Source organism: Podarcis melisellensis (genome assembly GCF_964234715.1).
Source record: "Podarcis melisellensis genome assembly, chromosome: 7".
Lineage (NCBI taxonomy): Eukaryota > Metazoa > Chordata > Lepidosauria > Squamata > Lacertidae > Podarcis > Podarcis melisellensis.
In genome coordinates, this window is record NC_138539.1 from 59,404,388 (window position 1) to 59,428,228 (window position 23,841).

General features: G+C 40.8%; 1 protein-coding gene across 4 annotated transcripts; it reads right to left on the bottom strand.

Annotated features, from left to right (window-relative positions):
* Positions 1-9: 9 nt before the first annotated feature.
* RNF182 (ring finger protein 182) lies at positions 10-18,973 on the bottom strand. Of its 4 annotated transcripts, none has more exons than XM_081919280.1 (3): positions 18,666-18,973; positions 3,965-4,063; positions 10-2,806 (listed from the first exon to the last, which is right to left on the bottom strand). In XM_081919280.1, the coding sequence occupies exon 3, from the start codon at positions 2,572-2,574 to the stop codon at positions 1,837-1,839; it is 738 nt and encodes a 245-aa protein (XP_081775406.1). In that variant the 5' UTR covers positions 2,575-2,806; positions 3,965-4,063; positions 18,666-18,973; the 3' UTR covers positions 10-1,836. The 4 variants fall into 4 exon arrangements, with proteins under 4 accessions (XP_081775406.1, XP_081775407.1, XP_081775404.1 ...); XM_081919281.1 differs by having other exon boundaries at positions 3,972-4,067; XM_081919278.1 differs by having other exon boundaries at positions 3,965-4,067.
* Between the last annotated feature and the right edge of the window lie 4,868 nt (positions 18,974-23,841).

Sequence of the window (23,841 nt, forward strand, 5' to 3'; positions counted from 1 at the left end):
ATACCTACATTCCATCCTACATCAATAACTCATTTATTAGGTGATAGTACAGCTTGGACAATTTTGAATGTGAATTCCCTACAAATATAAAAATTATTGTAACATGTATGCACACAAACAAATTATACAAATGTTACAGACACTATAAAACATATATTTTCTTATATGAACTTTTTTGTATCTGATGGAGTCACAAATTAGTTACACTTTGCGGTTTACTGGTGCTGGCCATGCCACTACCCATGCCTTGTTGCAAGCACTTTAAAGTAGTAGTAACAGATCATTCTATGAAATATTAAGTTTTCAATGCTAGCCATTAGTAATGGACAAAAGTAACACTTCTTTAGATGTGCTTTGAGTGCTTTCTTTTGTAAAATACAGGGGTTTTTTTGGGGGGGGGGAGAGAGTCCTAATGGGACTTGTTAATTGAATCCCACCAGTTATTTCCTGCATCAGCTATTATGCACTACTTGCCTTTTCTCCTTCCATGACATGCTGTATGTCATCCCCAAAATTATATGCCTCTTATGAAGTCCTTAAAGATTTCTAAATGTTAATATCATTTGGCTTGCTTAAAATAAAAAATAGGGCAAACAATTATACAGCTTAATGCATTTTCACACTTCAATACGTCATTCATCTTGGATGTAAACAAAAGTGAGTCTATGTTGCAAAACTGAAACCACAGTTTTAATTGCTATAACGAGATTTGGTTTCGATTGTATAAACCATGAGGTTTGTATGGCCTCATAAAAAGAAGTTCAAAATTATTAGGTTAAGTAGGCAAGGCTGTGATCCTCTTCCAACCTGTTTTCTAGGGAAAGCTTAGTTTAAACCAACCTAAGCACTTTATAACAACCCTCTATCTGTTGATCATTATTATTATTATAGCTTATGCATATTACAACACCACAACTGCAATCCAGGGGTCCGCAAGTGGCAGAATAAGAAATGTGATTGGTTGTGTAAGACTGTGCACAAGCTATGGGCATACTAAACAGGTCACCACACAAGGAACAGACTCTTCAGGATGCAGCTGGATTTTTCTTGCACAAGGAAAATAGCAGCTCTTCGTATTTCTGCATGCAGAAGATAGTCACAGGTAAGGCTTTGTAACGCTTTTAATCAAAAACATATTTGAGAAGAAATGTTAACAGTGAACAAAGATATATCTATGTATTGTTGTGGCACGTATGTCTCCTTTACAATTTCCTACCTATTCGGTTAGTTAAAAGCAACCATCCATTCCCCATTCTCTTTCACTGTCTGGAAGCCTGGCAAAAAGTTCTGATGTGATGGTAGCACCTATTTTCTTTGTGCATGTTAAAGATCAGAGGCACCGATGAAATGTCCAATTACCTTGTTAGATCTCTGTTCTTGCCCCGTTTCAGTGGGACTTAATCAGTAGAGGGTCACAGCTGATTAAATCCCAGAGCAACGTTACTCACCAACATAAATAAGAGACAGTTTAGAATATTAACAGGCATTTCTTCTGAAATGACTCCAGTAATCTTAACTGTTCTCTTATATGAATAATCTATTGAAAATAAAAATATTACTGCAGCATGGATCAGGCACCCAGTTAGGTGGTTGTACTTGCCTCACTCTCTTTCTATTGCTTAGACTTTAAAAAAATGATATTTGTTTATTCATTGGTAAAACAGACTAGAGCAGAAGAAACCAACCATTCAATTACCCTTTAAAATAATAAAAGGACCACAAAACTTGTCAGCACTCCTATTTTCCTTGAAGGATAAAAATAAAAAATACAAACAAGAAATTTAAGTTAACAGTGCTACATCTATGGCAATTTCACATGTTTCGTTGCAATTGCTATTAAGAAGACATACAGTCCAGAAACTCATGACATATACACTGGCAAAAGCCATAAACCATGAGAATAACAAGACTCGAGGGAACAAGACTGACAAAGACTACTCCAAGGGTGACTTTCTTTGATACCAGTAAGTAGATCCCTAAAGGCAAGGAACTAAAATATAGCAAGCCTAGCAACCAAACTAGGACTCGAATTGAAGTCTGGAAGAGCAAGGATGTACAGTTCCACACCGTCCAGTGATGAGGCACAGATGCAACAGAGTCAAAGCTTGTGGGCCTGTAGAATTCCACAACAGGGGTTGAGTTCAGGGTCGGAGGGCTCTCTCTCTGAACCTCCATGATAGTTATAACCAGACAGTTGGAGGAAGTGTGAGAGGGGCTAACGAGAGAGGCCAGCCTTTTGGGAGTCAGCAGGAGTTCTGTGGGATTGTCTGGTAGGCACTTCTTCACCTTGCCTCCATAAGCCAAATTTACAAGGATATTGTTGTCATCAGGAAGACTACTGACCTCATCATCGGGCAGGCATGTTTCAAACCTACAGAATGGGCAAACAATGACTCCCTGAGGAGAATCCCCAAAATCTATGATCTTGCAAAGACATTTGGCACATACTCTGTGGCAACACTCCAGTACTTTAGGTTTTCTCTGTCTCAAGTTATAGCGGTTGTAACAGATTTTGCATTCAAGCTCATCTGAGCCCTGGGACTCCACAGTATCTTCTGGAAGTAGGCTGGTCATTTCTTTTCAATGTGCTTTAGACTTGCGGTGATGTCAGACAAAGGCTGTTGCTTTGTCTTTCTTTCTTTGTGAAAAGAAAGATGTTTAGAGTTCCTTTCAGATTACCACAGTACTCAAATCAATCAGGGATGGGAGGAGTACCAACAGTCATAATTTTCAACCTCTTACTAGGACTATCTGCTTTTTTCTTCAGTGTCTTTCATATACATAGCTTTCATATAATATGTAGTTTCTGTAAAGGGGAAGAAAAATAAATACATGAATTCAGTTAAAGATGTTCCATTTTATATTTTAGCTACTTATTTTTCAAGGTTTTGCTCTTTCAGTCTCATAACAACTTTCAGAGTAAGGTTAGGCTGAGAAGAGGTGACTAGATCAAGGTAACCAGTTAGCTGTCCCAAGGCTGAGTAGGGATTTCTACCCATGTCTCCCTAGTTGTTGTTGTTGCTATTATTTGATTTCTGTTTAAAGACTGCTTAGGAAAAGGTAATGGAGCTGAGGTGGGTAAATGAAAGCAAGCAAACATAGGGTTGTATCCAGCAAACTTTTACAGTGGTACCTCGGGTTACATACGCTTCAGGTTACAAACGTTTCAGGTTACAGACTCTGCTAACCCAGAAATATTACCTTGGGTTAAGAACTTTGCTTCAGGATGAGAACAGAAATTGTGCTCCGGAGATTTTTTTTTAAAAAAACCTATGGTATATGAGTTTAAAATATTCATTTAATAGTTTCATATAGATTCACATTATATTTATATATAATATTTACATAAGCTGATGCTTATAATTCTAGGTGGTAAGTAAATAACTAAGAGAATATCAATGATCAGCAGCTCAATCAATTGTGAAAAAGGAAAGGAAAGAATCTAAATCAGTTTAAATGAAGTTAACCCAAACATATGATTGACAATTATCTTGAAATTTCAAATTCTAGTAATTTATAAACAAACTACTTACTTTGATAAATTTCTTAGCACATCATTTCTTACACCTTTTATAATATGTTAACTTATTGAAAATAACTATATTCCAGATTTTCATATACCACTACATTATATATGGTCTATTAGATTTTCAATTACCCAATATTACTAGTTTCATTGCTATTAATAATGTTGTATGAGTTCTAGGTCTACATCATTAACAGTTCCTTGTGAACAACCAAGTAACATTTGATTTGGATTTAATGCTTTATTCCTCCCAATTATATCATTTATTATATTTAAGATCTCCAGAAGGGCTTTACTTGTGCACCATTCTAAAATATGTGCATCATATCTGTTTTGAAATCTCCAACATATATCCTGCTGAAGATTACAACTTTTTAAAAATAAAAAAGAGTAAGTGCCTAATGCCATCAGTACTGTATTTTGCAATCTAAGTCTTACCACAGACCCTGAATGGATATGGGGCAGGGACTAAAGAACAACTTTAGAAGATTCCTCATGTGGGCAGCCACTTCTTTAGATGATATCCCAGTCTCATTGCTATCTGCAAAACAAAACAATTCATTTATAATAGGTTCTTTCATCTAGAGCTGCGTCTTGTAATATGTGTGTCTGTGGCAGACCAGCACATGGGTCAATTGGAGCTGTGGAATTGACAACCATAACAGGCACCCTGGACTACATGCTCCCCTCCCCTTTCTGACCCATTACATTTTCCACTCTCTTGATGTGACATGGATTCAGGCAGTCTGACTATATAAATTGCAATAAACAAATTCATAAATTTGGAAGCTCCCCAAGGTACAGTAAGTGCAGGACAGGAGTCATTCTCCAACTTCCATGGCTGTTTCTCTTACGCCTGGCAGAAAACCCTGTTGTTTAAGATAGCAGAACCAGTCATTTTCACTAAGTGCCAAAAAGTATATTCTTCCAGCACAGAATCACCTCATAACCAATAACCCCTTCTTCCCATGAGTTTGCTGAGAATGAAGTGCATTTAAGAGCTGGATTTAAATAGTAAGATGGAAATTTTGGATAATTTTTTGTAGGCTGCCTGGAGAGGCCTATCCTGAAATGCAGAGTATAAGTACTTTAAATAAACACACATACATATATCCCATACATATGTGCCATGCTGCTAAGCCATACCTTGCAAATGTCCCGGAAAAAATGGGACAACAAATTTTTTCTTGTGATAGAATGGTGGCCATCTTGCTCAGTTTTGCACTATGATTCCCCCCCCCAAAAAAGCATGGGGGGGGGCAGCAATCTTGCATGGCACTCCAAAATGTGTGGTTTTTTGGTGCCATGACTGAAAAAAGCCCCTTTTCAGGGAGAAATCGTGCAACAACTATTGTGTCAGTAATAATCTCTGGATACAATTATCTTGATGTTCACCTACATCTTCAACTCTGTAATCAGAAGCACCATTGACAATTGAAACAGTCATGGGACTACACTTAAGTTAGGACTATCACCCAATTAAAGAAATCTTAGTTGATGGTTTCAAATGTCTAACTGATTAATTGACTAAATTTGTACAAATTAACCAATGGTTCTAAATAAAAAGGGGGGGAACCCTCTGCTTTTAGATGATACACACCTCCTTAGTCCAAGCCTATAAAAAGCAAAGTCTGATATGTTTGGGGCACATGGAGATTGCTGCATTCATGTTCAAAAGTCTTATCTGATTCAGAAGAAAAAAACCCACTGTGTTGCTAACTTTTAAAGCTGCTTTACTCAACCTGATGCTTGTATATACACATTCCTAGCAGCAAGTGCTTGCTCAACCTGTTTCATGCCACATTTTCTGCTAGCTTTAGTCAGCTTTCAACAATAGGCATTTCCCTGTCCGTTTTAATCAATGTGTCACATTACACTAAAGTTACAGGACATGGCATATTGATCTGCTTTTGGTTCATAGTCAGAAGGAAAATGGCCTTATACATTCTTCGCATGATAAACAGATTCTTACTGGCAGAAAACAGTAAAGGTTTTTTTAATGCCTTCAAAAGAGCACCCAAAATATAATGCACATAGAAGAATGCAGCATCAGCAGTGTGTGCAGCAGAAGTGTTACATTTTATTACTGTGTCAAAAATACTTAATATTGCTAGGTTACTGAAATATTAAAACAAATCTGATGGGGCCTGAACTGGCAGAACACACCATTTTCTATGGTCTGTGGTGCATGGATAACAAGTTTGGTGATATGGTCAGCAATGCCTTTGATTTCCCTTACCCGATGGATCAAACTATTGCTATTAACACCACTTTGGGTAATGCTAAGTGCATTGAAACTGACATTTCATGGTACATAAAGATATTTTGGTTAACAAATATTCCAATCAATATGACTTTCTGATGGTCTTGTCAGAAACGGGCAGTTTCTCATAAGGGTAAAATTAATCTGCAGTTCACTAAACAAAAGCTACACCTTATACATCATTGATATTGCCTTTTTCATCAAATTTGGGAACCTGAAATATTATTTTATACAGTAACATAAAAATACTCAAGATGAAGGAAGAGCCATATTAAAATTATATAAAAAGCAGAGTAAGGAAACCCCCTCCTCAGTCAAAGGAAGTCGTCTTCAGCTTCTAGCTTCTCAGATATAATTAGCACTTCTGAGTTCAAGAAAGCATCTTCTTACAACTTTGACACTAGTCCCTCATTGAGGTGGGTGTTTGGGTCCCACATTATCCCAACATGAAAAGAAATAGGCATATTAGTATCACTGTACCTTTGCAAGCATTCAGTTCCATACCCTCCACCTTTCTCTGATGAAAATAGGAATGTCCTATTCCATGATGATAATGATAATGATAATTTTATTAATTATACCCTGCCCAGGGCTGCCTTCAGATATCTTCTAAAGGTTCTATAGTTACTTATCTCCTTGACTCAGGGGTCACATAACTCAATTACCTCCAAATTTCTTCAATGAAAATACGAAGGTCCTACCATACACTCCAACATTTATGTGATAAAAATAGGGATATCCTAAGGAAAAGCAAGGGACGCGGGTGGCGCTGTGGGTAAAACCTCAGTGCCTAGGACTTGCTGATCGTAAGGTTGGCGGTTTGAATCCCTGCGGCAGGGTGAGCTCCCATTGTTCGGTCCCAGCTCCTGCCCACCTAGCAGTTCGAAAGCACCCCTAAGTGCAAGTAGATAAATAGGTACCGCTTTATAGCGGGAAGGTAAACGGCGTTTCCGTGTGCGGCGCTGGTGCTGGCTCGCCAGCTGCAGCTTCGTCACGCTGGCCACGTGACCTGGAAGTGTCTTTGGACGGCGCCGGCTCCCGGCCTCTTGAGCGAGATGAGCGCGCAACCCTAGAGTCGGACACGACTGGCCCGTACGGGCAGGGGTACCTTTACCTCTACCTTTAAGGAAAAGCTGGACATTCCAGGATCAAATCAGAAACCAGGGTGGCTTCTGTAAATCCAGTACTGAGCCTGGAAAATAGGGACACTTGGAGGGTCTGCAGTTCTCAGCCAATAAAATTCATTGGCAAGATTAAAAACATGTCATGTTTCAAATAGCAATCCAATTTATACTATATAATGATTTTCAAGGTTTGAAGGAGATATGTTACATGAAGGTTTGAACTATTAATTCAATTTAGTTTACTTCAACCATTTCTAAATCCCCCCCCCCATGGCTATACCAGCATACCAGTTCAGGAATGACATTTGTTTAAATGAATGTGTATAATTCCAGGTTCATAACAGACATAGGGTGTAGTCTGCACTCTACTGAAGCCAATGGCAAAGCTCCCATTGATTTTATTTTCATGCTAATTCAGATTCAGTTTATGAATATATGGTTTACAACTAGCCTTGAATACTGAATGCTGACAAAGCTTTAGTACACAAACTGTGGCCTACAATCGTGTGCGGAAATAAGATAAAGCAGTAACTGGTTTGCATGAGACACACAAAAACATGAAAACTAATTAGAAAAATGTTTTATTTGCTTGTGCAGTCATAATCTACCATTACCACAAATGTGCAGTGTAGCCTCTGGCAAAAGACATTTATATCAAATAGGGCCTACCTAGTAAATGAATACTTTCTTAAAATTGGGATCAGATGCAAGTACTTTCTGAGAACAATTAAAATTCATCACAAATTATTAGCTGATAAAGCTAAGATGGTAAAATAAAGTGCTGCATCACTTGTCCTAGGATTGCTGGAGTGTTGCCGTGCTCAAATTAATGCTGTGGTGGGATTTTTCAGGCTTCAGGAGAATTTAAACTGCATTGCTTAGACTGAACATATTCTGCAGAACAGAAATGTGATGGTCTTGTTCAGTAGGGAAGGAACACTGACTGCAATTGTAAACTCAGACTGTTCTTTTGACTCTAGCAAACATGCTTTGATATTAGACAATGGACTCCTTAGTTCAACTGAAGGCCAGGTTCCTCACAGGATTAATTTTTATATATAGTGTCAAGGAACCCGGTGATTCCACTAGCCAAGCCAAAAAGTATCTTTGACTAGAATGTGATTGTCTGAATTCCCCCAAATAGGGGTAGATGAACCAGCACAAACATAAGCACCTCACTTAAGCATCTATTGCAGATATAATACACTGCAGAAAGGCAGAGCCGGCCTAGCCATTTGGTGAGACCACCACTGCATCAGTAGGTAGAACCCCCCCCCCACAAACACCTGCCCTGCTGCTGCTGACATAGTTACTAGTTTGGGGCAAGATCACATCAATCGGTGCCAATGATAGCAGCATGTAGCAGGGGGCAGCAGAGCAGGTGGTGGCAGGAACAGGTAGGTGGTGGCAGGAGCTTCGATTTCACCTCAATTGTAGAATGGGACATGCCATCTCTGAGAAAGGGGCAACCACAATGACCAAGGGGCTGGGTCTGGTGCTTTTAAGGTTTAGGATAAAGGGAAAACAAGAGAGAGGAAAGAGGTGTGTGAATGGATGGATAAGTTTTTTTGCGCTTTCTCATGACTCAGAATGAAAATTCAGAACAGACAAAAGGAAGTATTTCTTCACTCAGCTCATAATTAAACATAGTTGCCTGAGCTCTGTGAGTGCAGTTTTCTCCCGATTGAAACACACAGTGTTTGAGGACTGAGACATTTGCAGGGAAACCAAAATGCTCATTTACAAAACTATTGTACCGCCAACTTTACTGTACACTTGTGAAACATGGACCATTTATAAACGCCATCTCCAATTCCTTGGAAGATTCCATCAATGGTGTCTCCAAATAATTTTACATATCCCTTGGGAAGACAGGCAAACTAATGTCAGTGTACAGTACTGGTAGAAGCAAAGATCACCAGTGTCAAAGCAATGATTCTTCAACATCAACTTTGTTGGACTGGCCATGTTGTTCAGATGCCTGATTATCATCTTCCAAAGCAACTATTCTATTCTCAATTTAAGAATGGGAAGCAAAACACCAGTGGACAACAAAGGAGGTTTAAAGACGCTCTCAAGGCAAATCTTTAAAAATGCAGTGTAAGCACAGGTAATTGGGAAACACTGGCTTGCTAGGGCTGCAACTGGACAATAGCCTCTACCAAAGGCCTCATGGACGTTGAAGAAGTACAAACTCAGGATGAAAGGGAGAAATGTGCTAAGAGGAAGGCACGCTTGACAAATCCTCACCATGATCAACTCCCACCCGGAAACATATGTCCCCACTGTGGAAGGATGTGTGGAACCAGAATTGGCCTCCACAGTCACTTACAGACACAGTCGCTTAAGACCATATTCATGGAAGACAATCTTACTTGGCTATGAGTGAGCAACAAAGAAGAAATAAGTTGAACAATGTAATTCCCTTCTGCAATATATGGATGATGGCCGCTAGATTAGATGGCTTTAAACTAAAAAAAAAAATAAAACATAAACTCCAATTTAAAATGCTGTTAAATGTTGGTCTGCACTCTGTCACTCCATGCTTCATAATATTGTTGTGTGAGTTTGGGGAGTCAGACTGTATGATGCCCGAGTCCCTTCTAATTCCTGAGGTCCTGGATACAGCAAGTGTTAAAATCTAATGTAGGATTCCATTGCTGAATTAGCCAGGCAAGGGTCATAGTTACCACCTAAGTATGATTGTTAGTCTGACAAAGGAAATTGCTCTGTGCCAGAGGGCAAATGGGTGGGCCTCTTCCCTCATCTGGCTGGTAGTGAGAAAGATAAAAGTCAGAGTAGTGTGTGAGAGCTGAAAGCTGGGCTAGACACAGACAGAAGCCAGAGAATGAGAGCCACGCTTGATTTCTGCTTGAATCTACAGTTGTGGCTATGGGAGATTGTATATATGTGTAAATAAGCCATATACCATAAAGACACCACAGTCTCTGCTGTCCCTCATTCCAAGTAAACTGAACCCTGTGTAAGTGCCTGGAACCTCTGGAATATCCCACCACTCAGAGATTGGGGTGGTGTGCAACAATATCAGTATGAAACGGGATGGACATCATGCTTATTCCATCAGTGTTCTGCAGAGTTGGTTGTGCTATAGAAAATGGTGCTCACTTTCATAATTTGGAGTGAAGCAACACGACAGGCAAGAGATTGGTGAAATCATTATGAATTCTTGAATTGTGGCAGCTCTTTTGGCAAGGCTTCAAGTCTGAAGGACTCTGCAATTCAGTACTGTATCATCTAAATGAACCATTTAATACTCCTGTGTTGACATTGTATTGTGCCTGAAAAAGCCATTATTCTACACCCTCAAACACATCTATAAATTCACTATGTGAAATATACAATGATTCCATTTCTATGTGGGGTCTGAAAGGCATCCAACTGATGGCAAACTGCAGAAAGGTTATTGCTGTAATCTTTAGTGTTCACTATTTTTTAAGGCTGAATACTGCAAGTTATTTAAAAACAGCTATACTAGAAAAACTCCAGACTGTCAGCTGTTCTTAACACCATGGATCAAATTCCAATTAGCTTTTTAAAAAGGGAACTAGCAGCTCATTTTCATAGGAGTGTTGGGCTGAACAGAAAGACAAGTTATAAAGAAAACCCTGTTCAGGAAGCTAGTTTCACTCTTACAGGGTTATGTGGTACACAGAGTATTCTCTGGTAAAACAGGGAAATCTAATTGAGTCTCAATCATAAAGGACGGAAACCTTTTCTCTTCAAGGAATTGCATCTGCTGAGGCAATTATTTCTGTAGAGCATCCAATTTCTGTAGAGGTCTTTACCCTGAGTGGCCTAGTGGTGACTGGCCTCATAACCTCTTTTGTATAACTGTACAAGTGTAATAGGGCAAGGGTGTAGGAGAGAGAATATCCCATGATTTATATTTGAGATTCAGTTAGGTCTCCGTGTTTTATTGGATAATACTTCCTGCACCACAAGAGTGAAACCATTTTCTTAAGACCCCATAACAGCACATCATGTAGCTCCACACAAACCATTCTTTACAAATAGAGAAATCGATTAGACATTTCTGCAAACATCTTCTAGTCTAATCCATTTCACTCCTGTTCACACTTTAAAAAATATTGTTATTTTTATGGACAGGATTCATTTAACTGTTGAAAACATGGAGCACATACTGACCAAAGAAAACTGATTTTAGAAAGAAAATATTATTCAAATCATAGGAGCTAACTCCTAGGGGCCATGGGGTTTTTGGCATCCACAATAAAATGTTTGAGGAGGCCAGGTCCCCACGAAGTTGATGGGCATTCCCATGAATATGATGTGTGTGCACTGCATCAAGATCGATTATGTGAAGTGGGGCTTACATGGGCCCCCACAATACTTTATTCAAGTTGGCACACCTGATTAAAATGGTGGGCATTGGGGGGGTCACATGGGGACCTTTGTTGATAAGCACCTTTTGTTATATTCTAAATTCAAAAAGCTTTCAAAGCATTTTCAAAACTTTTTTGGACACTGAGGTTAGTGTTTGCGTAATATTCATCTTGTGCACAGTTTATTAACCACATGTTATATATTTTACATTTCTTGCCCTGGTAGTGGATATTTTGACTCAACCATGTGCACAGTGATAATTTATGGCTTTTGAATATAGTACTTGAATGACCAGAATGTGCGCTCGCGCGCTCTCTCTCTCTCTCATGTCCCATTCCCAAAGCCTGTAATATCATTAAACTTATTTCACCACAATCCTCCCAGAACTATTTCGAATTGAAAGGATTGTAGGCTTAGAATAGGACTTCCTTCAATTTTGCTTCAGTTGATATTGCTCATGTGTAAATAAAATAACACTTTCAAGGCAGGGAAACTGCCTTTCTGAATCAGCATTTTTTTTATACTCTTAACCAGTGAACTCAGTCAAAATAAATGCATTAAGGATGTGAAAAAGCAGGAGATTCAGATCTTAGGGAGGCAGGGAAGACAGTGGAAAAGTATTGTTAAACAGTTTCCCAGTTGTAGATTACTATTTTATAGTTATCTAGTGGTGTGTATTTTCTTCTGGCCTCAGGTACTGTATCTAAATATACTGTGATATCTATCACATTGTGTGAAATTACATGTCAACCTTGAAATATTATAGGCATACAAGGGTTGAAAGACATGAGATATATTGGCAGATACGTGTGCAAATTTCACTCTCAAGGCTACATCTCTGATCTTACCAGTAAACATTTATTTTGTATTAAAACTACTTGTGAAAAGCTGTGCACTTCTTCACCCCGCCCCATTCCTCCTTCCTGAACAATCCAGTGATTTGTATGTAGATGTCCACTTCTTCCCCAGAATAGACAATTTATATTATCTTCTGTTAAAAATGTACTGAGGGCATAACTTATAATTCATATAACATGAGGTGAATGATTTGAAAAAAGCCTTCTTGGCAGTCCCTTCCTAATAGCATTTTACTAACAAGACTGCAGTGACTCACAATCACTGAGATGCAGTAGCCTCTTTCTGTGCATGACTGTGTCACAATGCAAGACTAAATTTAGAGTAAAAAAAAAATTGATATATGGCTAAATTTAGTCTGAACAGTATATATGTATAGTCAAGAACAATATCATATTAGAATGCACTAACAGAAGTGTCAAATATAATCTCTGTAAACATAATATACAAATTTAATAAATATGTAAGAATTTACATTTCTGAATTGGAGGGAGCTACAATATTGTCTAAAGGAATTCCTTATGGTTAACAATCTTTTTAATGGGATTCCTATTCCATTAACAGTTGGGTAACAAACTAACTTCGCTGGAAAAGGTTTTCCTACCACATAGATGCAGTGAGGGGGAAAGCTTGGCCAGTTAAATTTCTACTGGTTACACAACTGTGAAAAGGCAAAGCAGTTCTGCCAGAAAAATGCTGGCAACTCTACCTCTGCTCAAAGGCAGGACTGTTGCCATATCTAATCATCCTATGACATTCAAATGACACTGTAACAAGCAGGTGCACCACAAGAGGTACCTAGAGAACAATACAACAGGATGGCTCATGCAAACATGTAGCCATGGTTCACAAATAGCCAGGGTCAAAGGGAGGACATTGTTTATGATACCATAAAGCACTGCCTCCCAGAGCTTTTTGCTCACCCCAAGTATTATGTGTTGCTTGCACTTCATTAATCACACACCTACTACTTTGAAACAATTGACAGTGTGGAAGATTAGGTTTCCAAGTGGTTTTGTGGCAAATACCAGCTTTCTTAACCAGCAGTTAGGTAATGCAGCACATCAGTTCTTCCACTGTTGCCTCTGGTGGCAATCCTATAGTCATTTACCTGGGATTAAGCACTATTGGACTCAATGATATACTTCTAAATAGGCATGGATAGGATTTTATTGCCTTTTACAGATATCACCCCCAACTTCATTCACTACCTGTCACACAGTGGCGTCCTGCATTCCCTTCTGAAGAGATCCCAGGGAGTTATAATGGTCTACTGCCTTTCTTCCGTGGATGTATACTTGCTCATTTTCACAGGAATTACGGTAATTTCCCTGAATTTGCACTGATATGAGAACTTTGAAAACACAAAGGAAGGCCAGCTCTAATGCATAGCACTGCTGCCAAATTTAACTTAATGTGAAACTGGATGCAAATTTGGAGCTTCCAACTCAGGAAAAGCATCAAATAAATCTTGAAAGAAATGGAGGAGTTCACCAAAACTAGATGTATCTTTCAAGGAAGCTGGGGGTGTATATCACTAACATACAGAGTTATCTCAAGTTATATTGCCACTCTAGGCCAAAATTAATTTTGCTGCCTATGCTCCATATCATGCTTTTTATTAATGAAGGAAGACTGTGTTCCCCCTTAAGGATTTTCCTTTTCAGCTCCTTTTCCTTGCTCTGTATGTGAATGGAGCCAACAGAATAAGCACCAACTGGAAACACTGCAGGATGAAACCTGCACCAGATTATTGTTCTGAGATCCTATGGTAGTGCCAATAGTGTTCCACACTTGCGGGTTTTCCAGAGCATCCTGGAACTTCTTGAAGTCCAATTGTCCAGTCACCTATACTACTGGTACTTACTAGGTTGTCCTGCCCTTGTGAATGTAGTATATTAGTATCATATAACCTCATGTCCTGCAAAAACACCTTAAAGACAGAATAACATATTCAACAATCTCTTCTAAACATAAACTCTACTGCAGGGGAGCTTGATGGAGGCAAATGCCCAGCCAGAATAAGTTCTACCCACTCTTTACCCTATTTGTATTTAATTTTATTTATTTATATATCCCATTTCTCTGCTGCTTAAAGTGGCTTATCACATTCAGTAGTTTCAGTCTTTTCAGACCTCAAACCCATCTCTAGCCCGAACGTGCATCTTGGGGTCTTACATGGTAAAACAAAAACAAAAAAACACAGATGTCTGTGTATGGTGGGAGTGCTGCTGTTGCAACCCGCCTTTTTGTTAGGTAATGGCCAACAGTGAGCACCAATCAACCAAAATATCAGGTCAGTTTATCCTCTTGGCTAGAGGTGGGATGTTCTCATTTGTGTGCATAAACTAGCTCAGTGGTTTCTGGGCAGGAATTATTGAGAAAAAGCAGAGTTAACAGCACCAGCCTAACAATGTCTACTCAGAAGTAAATCCTACTGAATTCTATGAGGCCTACTCCCAGGTAAGTGGAGTGAGGATTGCAGCATAAATACCCAAGACTAGTCAAGCACTCTGTTGTTTTTCATTACGTTTATCAGATCAAAATGTCAAAAATGAGAGACACTGTGAGCTTGATGTTCTGTAGAGATGTAATTTTCTGAAATATGGAACTCTTCTGGAACAGTGATGTTTTTCATTAAGGGCCATTTCCTTAAAATATGAGATGCCACTAAATTTAAGACACATCTGGTGTTCAGCAAGGAACAAATGGTTTCAGACATAAAATCAGAACAGAGCAGTGTTTTAAAACAGGGACACGAGCTGATTCTGTGTCCTATTTGAAAAATACCTTATGATGCAGTTGTATATCAATAGCTTGTTGCTGCAGCATCATTGACTTAATAAATAAATAAATAGGTAGAAGTAACTACTCTTCAGAATGTCTATAATGGCCACTGGAGATTTTCCTGAGACACCTACTGCTAGGTCCCATCAGTGCGCCATAGCAACAATGAAATCACAGTCTCTAGGGGGTCATTGGTAAGTGTCTGAATATGTGTCTGAAGTAGCTTCTGGCAGGTACCCAAATCTTCAGGAGTATACTGTATTTCTAACAGCTACTTTACATCTTTCTTACTGACATTTCAAAGCCATCCCTTCTTCTCTTCACCCAAACAGATTGTCAGGTGGATGGGGTCAAGAGGGCATAGAATAGACATTTCAGAAGATCATGGATAAGATGGATATTTTACTTGTATCCTAAAAGATATAGGTAGTGTACAATAATGTGAAACAGAAATTAGGTACATTCTGAGCACCATATTGTTCTTATACCTTGAAAAAGTATTGGACAATCCTACATACTGTATACGGCTCTTGATATCAACTAGCAATTTTACCATATATGTAATATCTGCTTTTATTCATATAAGCATGAATTATTATACACATGCAAACAATAACATATAAGCTTATAATGATATCACTGAAGGTTTCCTTCATTTTCTTTCTGGGTTTTCATCATGCTTGCTTTTAAGACCAACAGAGTTTTCAGAGCTATTATTCTACATAATTGTTACAGTATAGTAACAATAGTTGCAATCCTGTGCACACTTACTTTTGAGTAAGCTCCCATTGAACTCAATGAAAATTATATTTGGATGACGAAGAACAGAATTGGGCTGCTGTGATATGAAAGGGGAGGCTGTGACTTTCTTTTGTGTTTTTAAATATAAATTTTTATTAGGTCCCTATGTTTTCCTTTTTTTGTGTCGTACAGATGGTGAGGGCCATGGTTTAGTAAAAAAACATACACTGAGCTGTTTTTTCACCATCCAGATATGCACATTCTGTTTAATATCACTTTTAGGAAAAGGTCTAGCAACATCATGGCCTTTTGTGCTACAATACTAACACAGGTCATTGTTGCAATGAATTTTACAAACACAAAAAGGTATCAAAATGTTACATAAGAACAAAGGGCACTGGAAAGGAAATAGCTTTCTCAACAAGCCAAGTGCACTATGATGGACAATTAAAGAAAATTATCATTGACATAGAGCTTGCTACAACACAAAACCAATCTTACCAAGTGTATTTTGTTCTCTCACTGATCAGTATTTCAGCAGTCATAATTTCATACGTATTTAAAGGAAGGGTGTGACATCTTTAAACTGGGGTGTACTCATGTATAAACCCTAATAATTATTATTTCATAAGAAAACTCACTTAGGATTGGCATCTCATTGAAACAGATAAACTCTTAGGCCACAATTCTATAAATATCTATCTGGAAAAAATCCAACTGAACACAATGCGGGGTGACTTCTAATTAGTACTTTTAAGTACAGTGGTACCTCGGGTTAAGTACCTAATTCGTTCCGGAGGTCCGTTCATAACCTGAAACTGTTCTTAACCTGAAGCACCACTTTAGCTAATGGGGCCTCCTGCTTCCGCCGTGCCGCCGGAGCACGATTTCTGTTCTCATCCTGAAGCAAAGTTCTTAACCCGAGGTACTATTTTTGGGTTAGCGGAGTCTGTAACCTGAAGCGTATGTAACCTGAAGCATATGTAACTCGAGGTACCACTGTACATATAGAGGACTCCACTGCTTAGCTGATGCCCATGCTACTAACTGCTAAAGAAATATTAGTTGCCAACTTTTAGGAGTGAGGATAAGGTTCTAAATTAGAGCCCTATTAGAGCCTCTAATACCCAAGTGACAAACAAAATTCAACAGGTGAAATATTACATCATTACTACATTTCCATACTAGAAAAAGCTTCAGTTGCTAAACTGATGCTTGTTGTCACGCAACCTTTAAAGATAAAGGAATTCTGACAAAAATATTATTATATATTTCTTGCCTTGGATTATGAACAAAACTACTGTACACAGAATTCTGGTTCTTGGGTTGATATTTGCTATTAGCTATCCTTTTTGCCCCATGCTGTCTTCTTCTATATTATATCTACCACATGCATCCAAATATTCAGGTATGTAACTGGTAAAATTTTATTCTGGTCCCCTAAATCAAGAGTTGTCAATAAAGCGCTGTCCAGATATTTGTTGCACTACACTTCCCATCAGTGAAGATCATTTATTATGCTGGCTGAGGCTGATGGGATTTGGAGTCTAACAATAACTGGAGAGCAGAAAGATGGCTGCCCTTGTCCTAAATCATAGTACCACTGAACCATGTCATAAATGATCACAGTAATGTAAAACTACTTGGTATATGATCCAGTGAAGTATTAAATTATTCAGTTCCAGTTGGCTTCCAGTATTAAGCACTCTGGGATTTTCTCAGGAGTAAAACAGTAGTGATGTTAGAAATTAATGTTAACTGTATTATCAGAACTAACATACTGCAAACTTGAAGAAAGTTGTAAATCATTCCTGGTTTTGCTCCTTTTTGTCACTGAACAAATAACCCAGCTATTTCACTTTCCAGGTGGCAAAGTTATTTTCTTCTGGTTTGACTTCATCCTTTTTAAAATAAAAATTAAATTTATGCATAACATGGTATTTCACATAAACTTCTCAAATAGGTTTAAGTGTATATTTAATCCCAATAACTCAACAGCGTAATAAGGCACATCACGTTTCAGCCTTTCATATCTCTGTGTGTTTTGATTAAACAGTTCACTTCCAACCACAATAAACTTTTCATAAGGTCAAAAGTCAAACCAGATACAGGAGAGAACGTCCAGGAGGAAAACATGTCCCCCCCCCCCGCATTTGACAGTCTATCGCTAACTTACACCGGCATGGATGTTTAAATATAGAAACGAACATAGCTCCCAATAGAAAGGAGAGAAGCGAGGTCCACCAGTTGCAGGCAATGAAAATGGCACAAACCCGTCAGCATCACTCTCCTGGTATCTTTAACATCATTGCAAGGACAGCAAATCAACTTGTTATAACCCTATCAGAAAAAAGTGACTCCCATCGTCAAGGGGCTGGAAGTGCACAATTGAAGGTGGACCACTTTCATCGCCCCCCCCTTTTATGGGAGGGACAATAAAAAAAGAAAGAAAGCAACAACGGACCTTACGCTCCCGTTCAACCATCGCTTTCAATAAACCTGGACAAGTCTCCCCTGTGTAGACTTTTCGATACATCTGAGGAAAAGCAAATTTGCAATGCAGCCCAGCTCCTGTTTTGCCACTGATTTCAGAGGGGAGCTGTGAGGAGGACACTCACCCACCCCACCTCACCTGAGCTACAGCCTTTGAACTCCCCACAAAAACAAAACTTTCCTCACTTCTATCCAACAAAGGCTTCATCTTCCCCGCACCCACTTAGTCACATTTATTTCCGAGGGGAGGGCTGCCCCCCACCGCGACCCTACGAGTTTGACCCTCGGCGACCAACAGAAAGTGCACGAGAGGCTGTGTCAAGTTGCACGTTGAAGGAGCCTCCTCCTCAGGCAGGGCTGTTTCTGCAACCGTCGCCCCCCCCCCGCACCAGCAGCCCCGTTTCGCGAGGAGACAAGATACTGGTGCAGTAATAAAGCAGACAGAGCTGACAGACTCTGCGAAATGGGGGGGAGTGGGGGGCCTGACGGGGCGAAGGGCGCCGCACCGTACCTCGCTTGAGTCCCTGCCGGCGGGCGGGCGGGAAGGCAGGCAGGCGGGCTTTCTTCTGGAGACGGCGCTCTTTCCCCCTCGCCTCTTTGCTCCGCAGCAGCAGCAGCAGCACCACCAGCAGCAGCGAGTGTTTGGCAGAGAGCAGAGGGCTGCCAGGCTTTGCCGTTACTACCGCGAGGAGCCCCGGATCAGCGCCGTCGCCATGGCAACCTGCCCGCTGCCGCCAGCGACGCTGACGGGAGGGGGTGGGTGGGGGGTAGGCAGCCTTTCGCCATTCATTGAAGAAACGTCCTCCCGCTCCCTCCGCCTCAGCCCAGCCCTCAAAACAGGGCGAGAGAGGAGGCGGAGGTAACGGTCGTCGTCCTCCCCCCCGAGCCCGTTATATATTGTCGTACACAAGCACCTCACACGACCGTTTGAAACGCTCCCCCCCCCCCAACGACTTTCCCTCCTGTACTTTGTCCAGCAGGTGCCAGGAAGCAGCCGCTTCATGAGGCAGAGGGGGGCGGGCGGGGGGGAACGACCGTCCTCTCCCGCCACGCTCTCCAAACGCCTTCCCAGTAATGGGGAAAAGAGAGGACTTGTCGTTCAACCCCAAAAGTATCGGCTTGGCGTTTCCCCGGCCCCAAAGGCTAGGCAAGGTCACATCTTGACAAGCAGTGTGAAAAATGAAGGTGACTGGAGGTGCCCTAAGGACCCAAACAGCCAATGCTGCGGAGTTCAGTTGTTTTCCTCGCCATGTGTTTGTGTTTAGCTTTACAGCATCTGTTGTTGTTGTTTTGGTGCTCTCTGATTACAACCCACAGCCCAGTGTGGTGAGCCAGACCGTCACTATGTAGAGCCATGATATATACCTTATTTTGTTTTTTTGGAGGGGCACCCTACTTCTCACATAGGCTTCAAAGCGCCTTCCAATCAAACAATTCATCCTAATGTAAATGGCACCTTCTGCTGTAAAAGCTTCGAGGCGCCTTGTTCTGATTGCTTTCAATATATTCTTTTGGTTGGGTTCCACCTACTCTGCTGTCGATTTCATGTGCTGATAACTGAGTGTCTCCAGATACTGCAATCCCAACCGTGCCAATTTCACCAGTTTATGCTTCTGCTTAGTTCCTCAAGGGTTTCCCCCCTTTTTATTATATTTATTTAATCTGCATACCGACCTATACCGGCAAGTGTCACATACCCGCAGTTTTAACCTATCTCAAGCAAGATCAGCTGATATTAAAATCACATATATTTTAGCAGAGTGGACCAATCAATTCTTCCTCTCCCACCCCCACCCCCTTTACTCTGCGGACTATGTAAGATACTGCATGATAGGGAAGGAATAGCCTATACAGTATGCTCCCTGGCGCACAGGCACCAACTCCAAGGGGCCAGATACCTTTGGCCGCCGCAATAAAATTCAGTATCTGATGCGCCTCTCTTTGTGCTCTGCCCGGAGCAGCCAAGGGGTTCCTGCCGCTCGGCTCTGTAAGGGTTAACAGCAGCGGAGGAGTTGCCGTTCCTAGAGCGGAAGAGAAGGCTGCGAGAGAGGAGCGTCTCTGCTCATTCCCCCGGGGAAGATGCTTGCTGTGGCTGCGTCTGTCCTTCCTCGCAGAGGCGCTGGAGGTAGGGTGGGGATAGGGACCTGCCTTAAGAAGCACCATGAGAGCTTAACTTTTTTCCCAAAGACACCATAGCCCAGGCTCTTAACCACTAAATAGTTAAGCTCTGTATATGGTTTACCCTGCTAATCAATCCAGGATGTAACTCTTCTGGTTTCACACTCACAGCCACTAACTTGAATTACTGCACTCCACCCAGAAGCATTCCAGTATGCCAAGTGGTTACAGTATGTTAAAGTGCATACTACTCTATATTAAGGGACCTCTGGATATTTTAGGAGGGAAAAGTGTCTTACCTGTCAAAGTCACTGGGATGCACCAGGGGGCAAATTCTTCATCATCAGTCACTTCACTGTCAACCCTGTGCTATAGTATTTATTAAGGGATTGCCCGCCTCCTTTTCACAACTACCAACATTTTCTAGCAGCAGCTACTGATGAGTAAGCACTTTTATTTACATAAGCAAACAAATGAATCAGTTCCCTCCTCCTATGCTCCCTTTCCAAGCAGGTAGGTTCATTTACACACACACACACACACACACACACACACACACACACACACATGATTTTTTGAGACTACAGGATGCCCATTCAATAACATTTTATAAAGATCTCATAATGTGCTCCACTAATTTATAAAGGTCTCACAATGTGCTTTACTAATTTGTTTGTACAGGAGATCAGAGTCATACAAGGGCAATAAAAAGCCAGACATTTTCTCTCATTTGGTGCATGTTTATGGATCTGAATCCATTTACTCTTTGAGCGAACAGGGCTAGTAATGTAAACATAGCTTTGAATTGACAGGAGGCCTGGTATTGACTATAAGCTGGTGTCTGAAAATCACACATTTATTTTGTACCTATTTTATAATGAATTAGTGGATTGGACCATTACAATTACTGAAATAAATATCAATAGAATATTTACATTCATTTAACTTTACTAGCAAATGAGACTACAACTTAAATATTCATTAAAATAATTACAAAATGTACCTTAGAGATATCAGTTTCAATATCTAGAAGTAACAGGGAGTTTAAGCAACCCTCCCCCCCAAAAAAACCCCACAGAACAGACAGAAAGAAAATGAAATGGACAGAAAATAACTAAATAAAACAAATAATGAAAAATGTCTCAAATAAATAAAAAGCAGATATGCTGGCATTTAATTTAAGGGAGCTGCTACTGCCACTGTACCTTGCAAACAAAATCACAGGAATACCTGGAACTGATGTGTGAAGGCTATGGCAAACTCCTAAAGGGTTAGACTTCTGAATAGCTTAGACTTAAAGTGTAACCTAACGTGTCTCCTGAGTTATTTGTGCTTTTCCGTCAGGTATCTTCCTTTTACCTAATTCCATTGCTCTTCAGTTGTGTGTACAAATGCACACGGAGTATATTTTTTCTTCTTCGGTCTTTAGTTTCCCCCTCACCGTTGCTTAATTTTATGCTGGCAGCTACATATCAGGATCTGGTCTGTTTGATTCCCTTCCCCCTTCTTCTCTCCGAAATAGAGGTTGATAATAATCCTTTGAGGAAGATTGATACCTCTCTCTCCTGCATCCTTTGCCTATATTGATGAACTGCTCTCTCAGCATTGTACTGATCAGAGTGGGAAGAAAAGGAACACACACACAACACAACTCTCAAGGTGCATTATAAATCTTAGCTGCTGCTGTCACTGAACTCAGTTACTGGTGGGGACTGTTAAGTAGGAGCATTTCAAGTCACTGCAGAGGAATTGATTCTTTGCCAAAAGCTGCTTGTGGACTGTAGATTATGCATTCCTTCAGTGCATGTGGCCAAAATAAGGAATGTTCCACATGCCCTCTAGACAGCACCTGGCTTAGAACAAAACTTTTGGCATATTACAAATGAGAGGAACAGCCTGAAAGATACCTGTAAGTGGCAGCAGCCAGGCTGAGTAGGGGAGCTGCAGCAAGGAAGGAGATCCTACTCTGACCAGCTGTCAGAATGGGAAGAAACTTATTATTCAACTACCGTATTTTTCGCACCATAGGGCGCACCGGACCATAGGGCGCACCCAGTTTTTAGGGGGGGAAATCAAGAAAAAAATCTTCCCCCCCCCCAGCCCCAAAGAGCAGCGTACAGGCTGTGCACAACCTCTCCCTGCCGGAGGGGTTGTGCTCGGCTATGGCACAAGCCAAGGCAGTGAGCAAGATGGATCCCGCTCGCTGTTTTGGCTTCCTCTTTAGCCCTGCGTAACCTCTCCTTGCTGGGAGATGCTGCGCAGGGCTTTCCTGGCTTTACTGGGAGGTGGGGGGATTCCCTCACCTCTCCCAAAAGCCCGCAGAAGCCGCGCAACCCCTTTAAAGAGATCACGGCTTCTCCTGGCTTTTCTGGGAGGTGGGAGAAGGGACTGATGCGGCCAGTCAGTCCCTTCTCCCTCCTGTGGAAAAGGCTGCAAGAGCGCACGGAGCTTGTGTGCGGCTCTTGGGGGCTTTTCCTGCCTGCCTCCCCCCTGCATTCGCTCCATAGGACGCACACACATTTTCCCTTGCTTTTTAGGAGGGAAAAGGTGCGTCCTATGGTGCGAAAAATACGGTAACTAAAGGCCGATAATCATGAAGGGCGAACATATGGGCAGAGAGAGAGAATCTATGAGATTCCCTCTACTCAAAAAGGGAATTAGCAGAATGAATATAAGCTGCACCCGAATATAAGCTGCACCCAAATATAAGCCACACCTTTAAAATTGGAGGGGGGGGTCATGGCTGCATACTTGGGGGGTGCACTGTGTTGCCAGCGGCCTTTCCCCTTCCTTGCTCTCTCCCTTCCCGTCCTTGTGGGAGAGGCCGGGGAACCACACACGGGGCTGGTGCCGCTTTGCCGCACTCCTGGTACTGTTTGCCCACACTCATGGCTAGATACCATAAAGTCATGAATATAAGTCGTACTTTAACTTTTCACGGTCAGAATTTGGGGGAAAAGTGAAGCTTATATTCAGGCCAATACGGTACTGGAGGAAAAAATATAGAATGTTTATACTATGGGCACTTCCATATTTGACCCTACCCCATAATAGTGATGATGATGGTGATGATTGTTATTATTAATTTCATTTCTATACCATTTTATATTTTTAATTAAAAAACCTCAAAGTGGTTTGCAACCTATATTAAAAGATCAAATAAAACAATCCAGAATTGAACATTACTAAAGAAAGTTAATTATACATTCAAAGCAATAATTAAGAATCATATACTAGCAAATTCAGGTTACCTAATTTAAATTAATTTGGAGCTCTTGCGCAGCTAACTCACTTTTTATATAAGGAAAATGAAAAGCTGCAATAGCCAGGCGACCCTGGTAATGGCAAGCTAAGTATGGGTCACTAAGGTAACAAAGGGAGTGACTCTGTGCCAGAGAACAAATGGATAGGCCTCCCTCTCTCAATTCTCTGGTAGTTAGGAAGACAGAAAGGCCAGAGTGGAGAGCTCAGTTACACGAACTAGAACTCAGCTCTCCAAATTGTGTGTCATGACACGTTAGGGTGTGGACGTGTGCCGCGCGAATGCTCCCCATGGGACCGAAAAGGGG

What these genes read in the sequence shown, in the direction of transcription:
- RNF182 (XM_081919280.1), bottom strand. Translation starts at nt 2,574, where the DNA reads ATGACCAGCCTACTTCCAGAAGATACTGTGGAGTCCCAGGGCTCAGAT.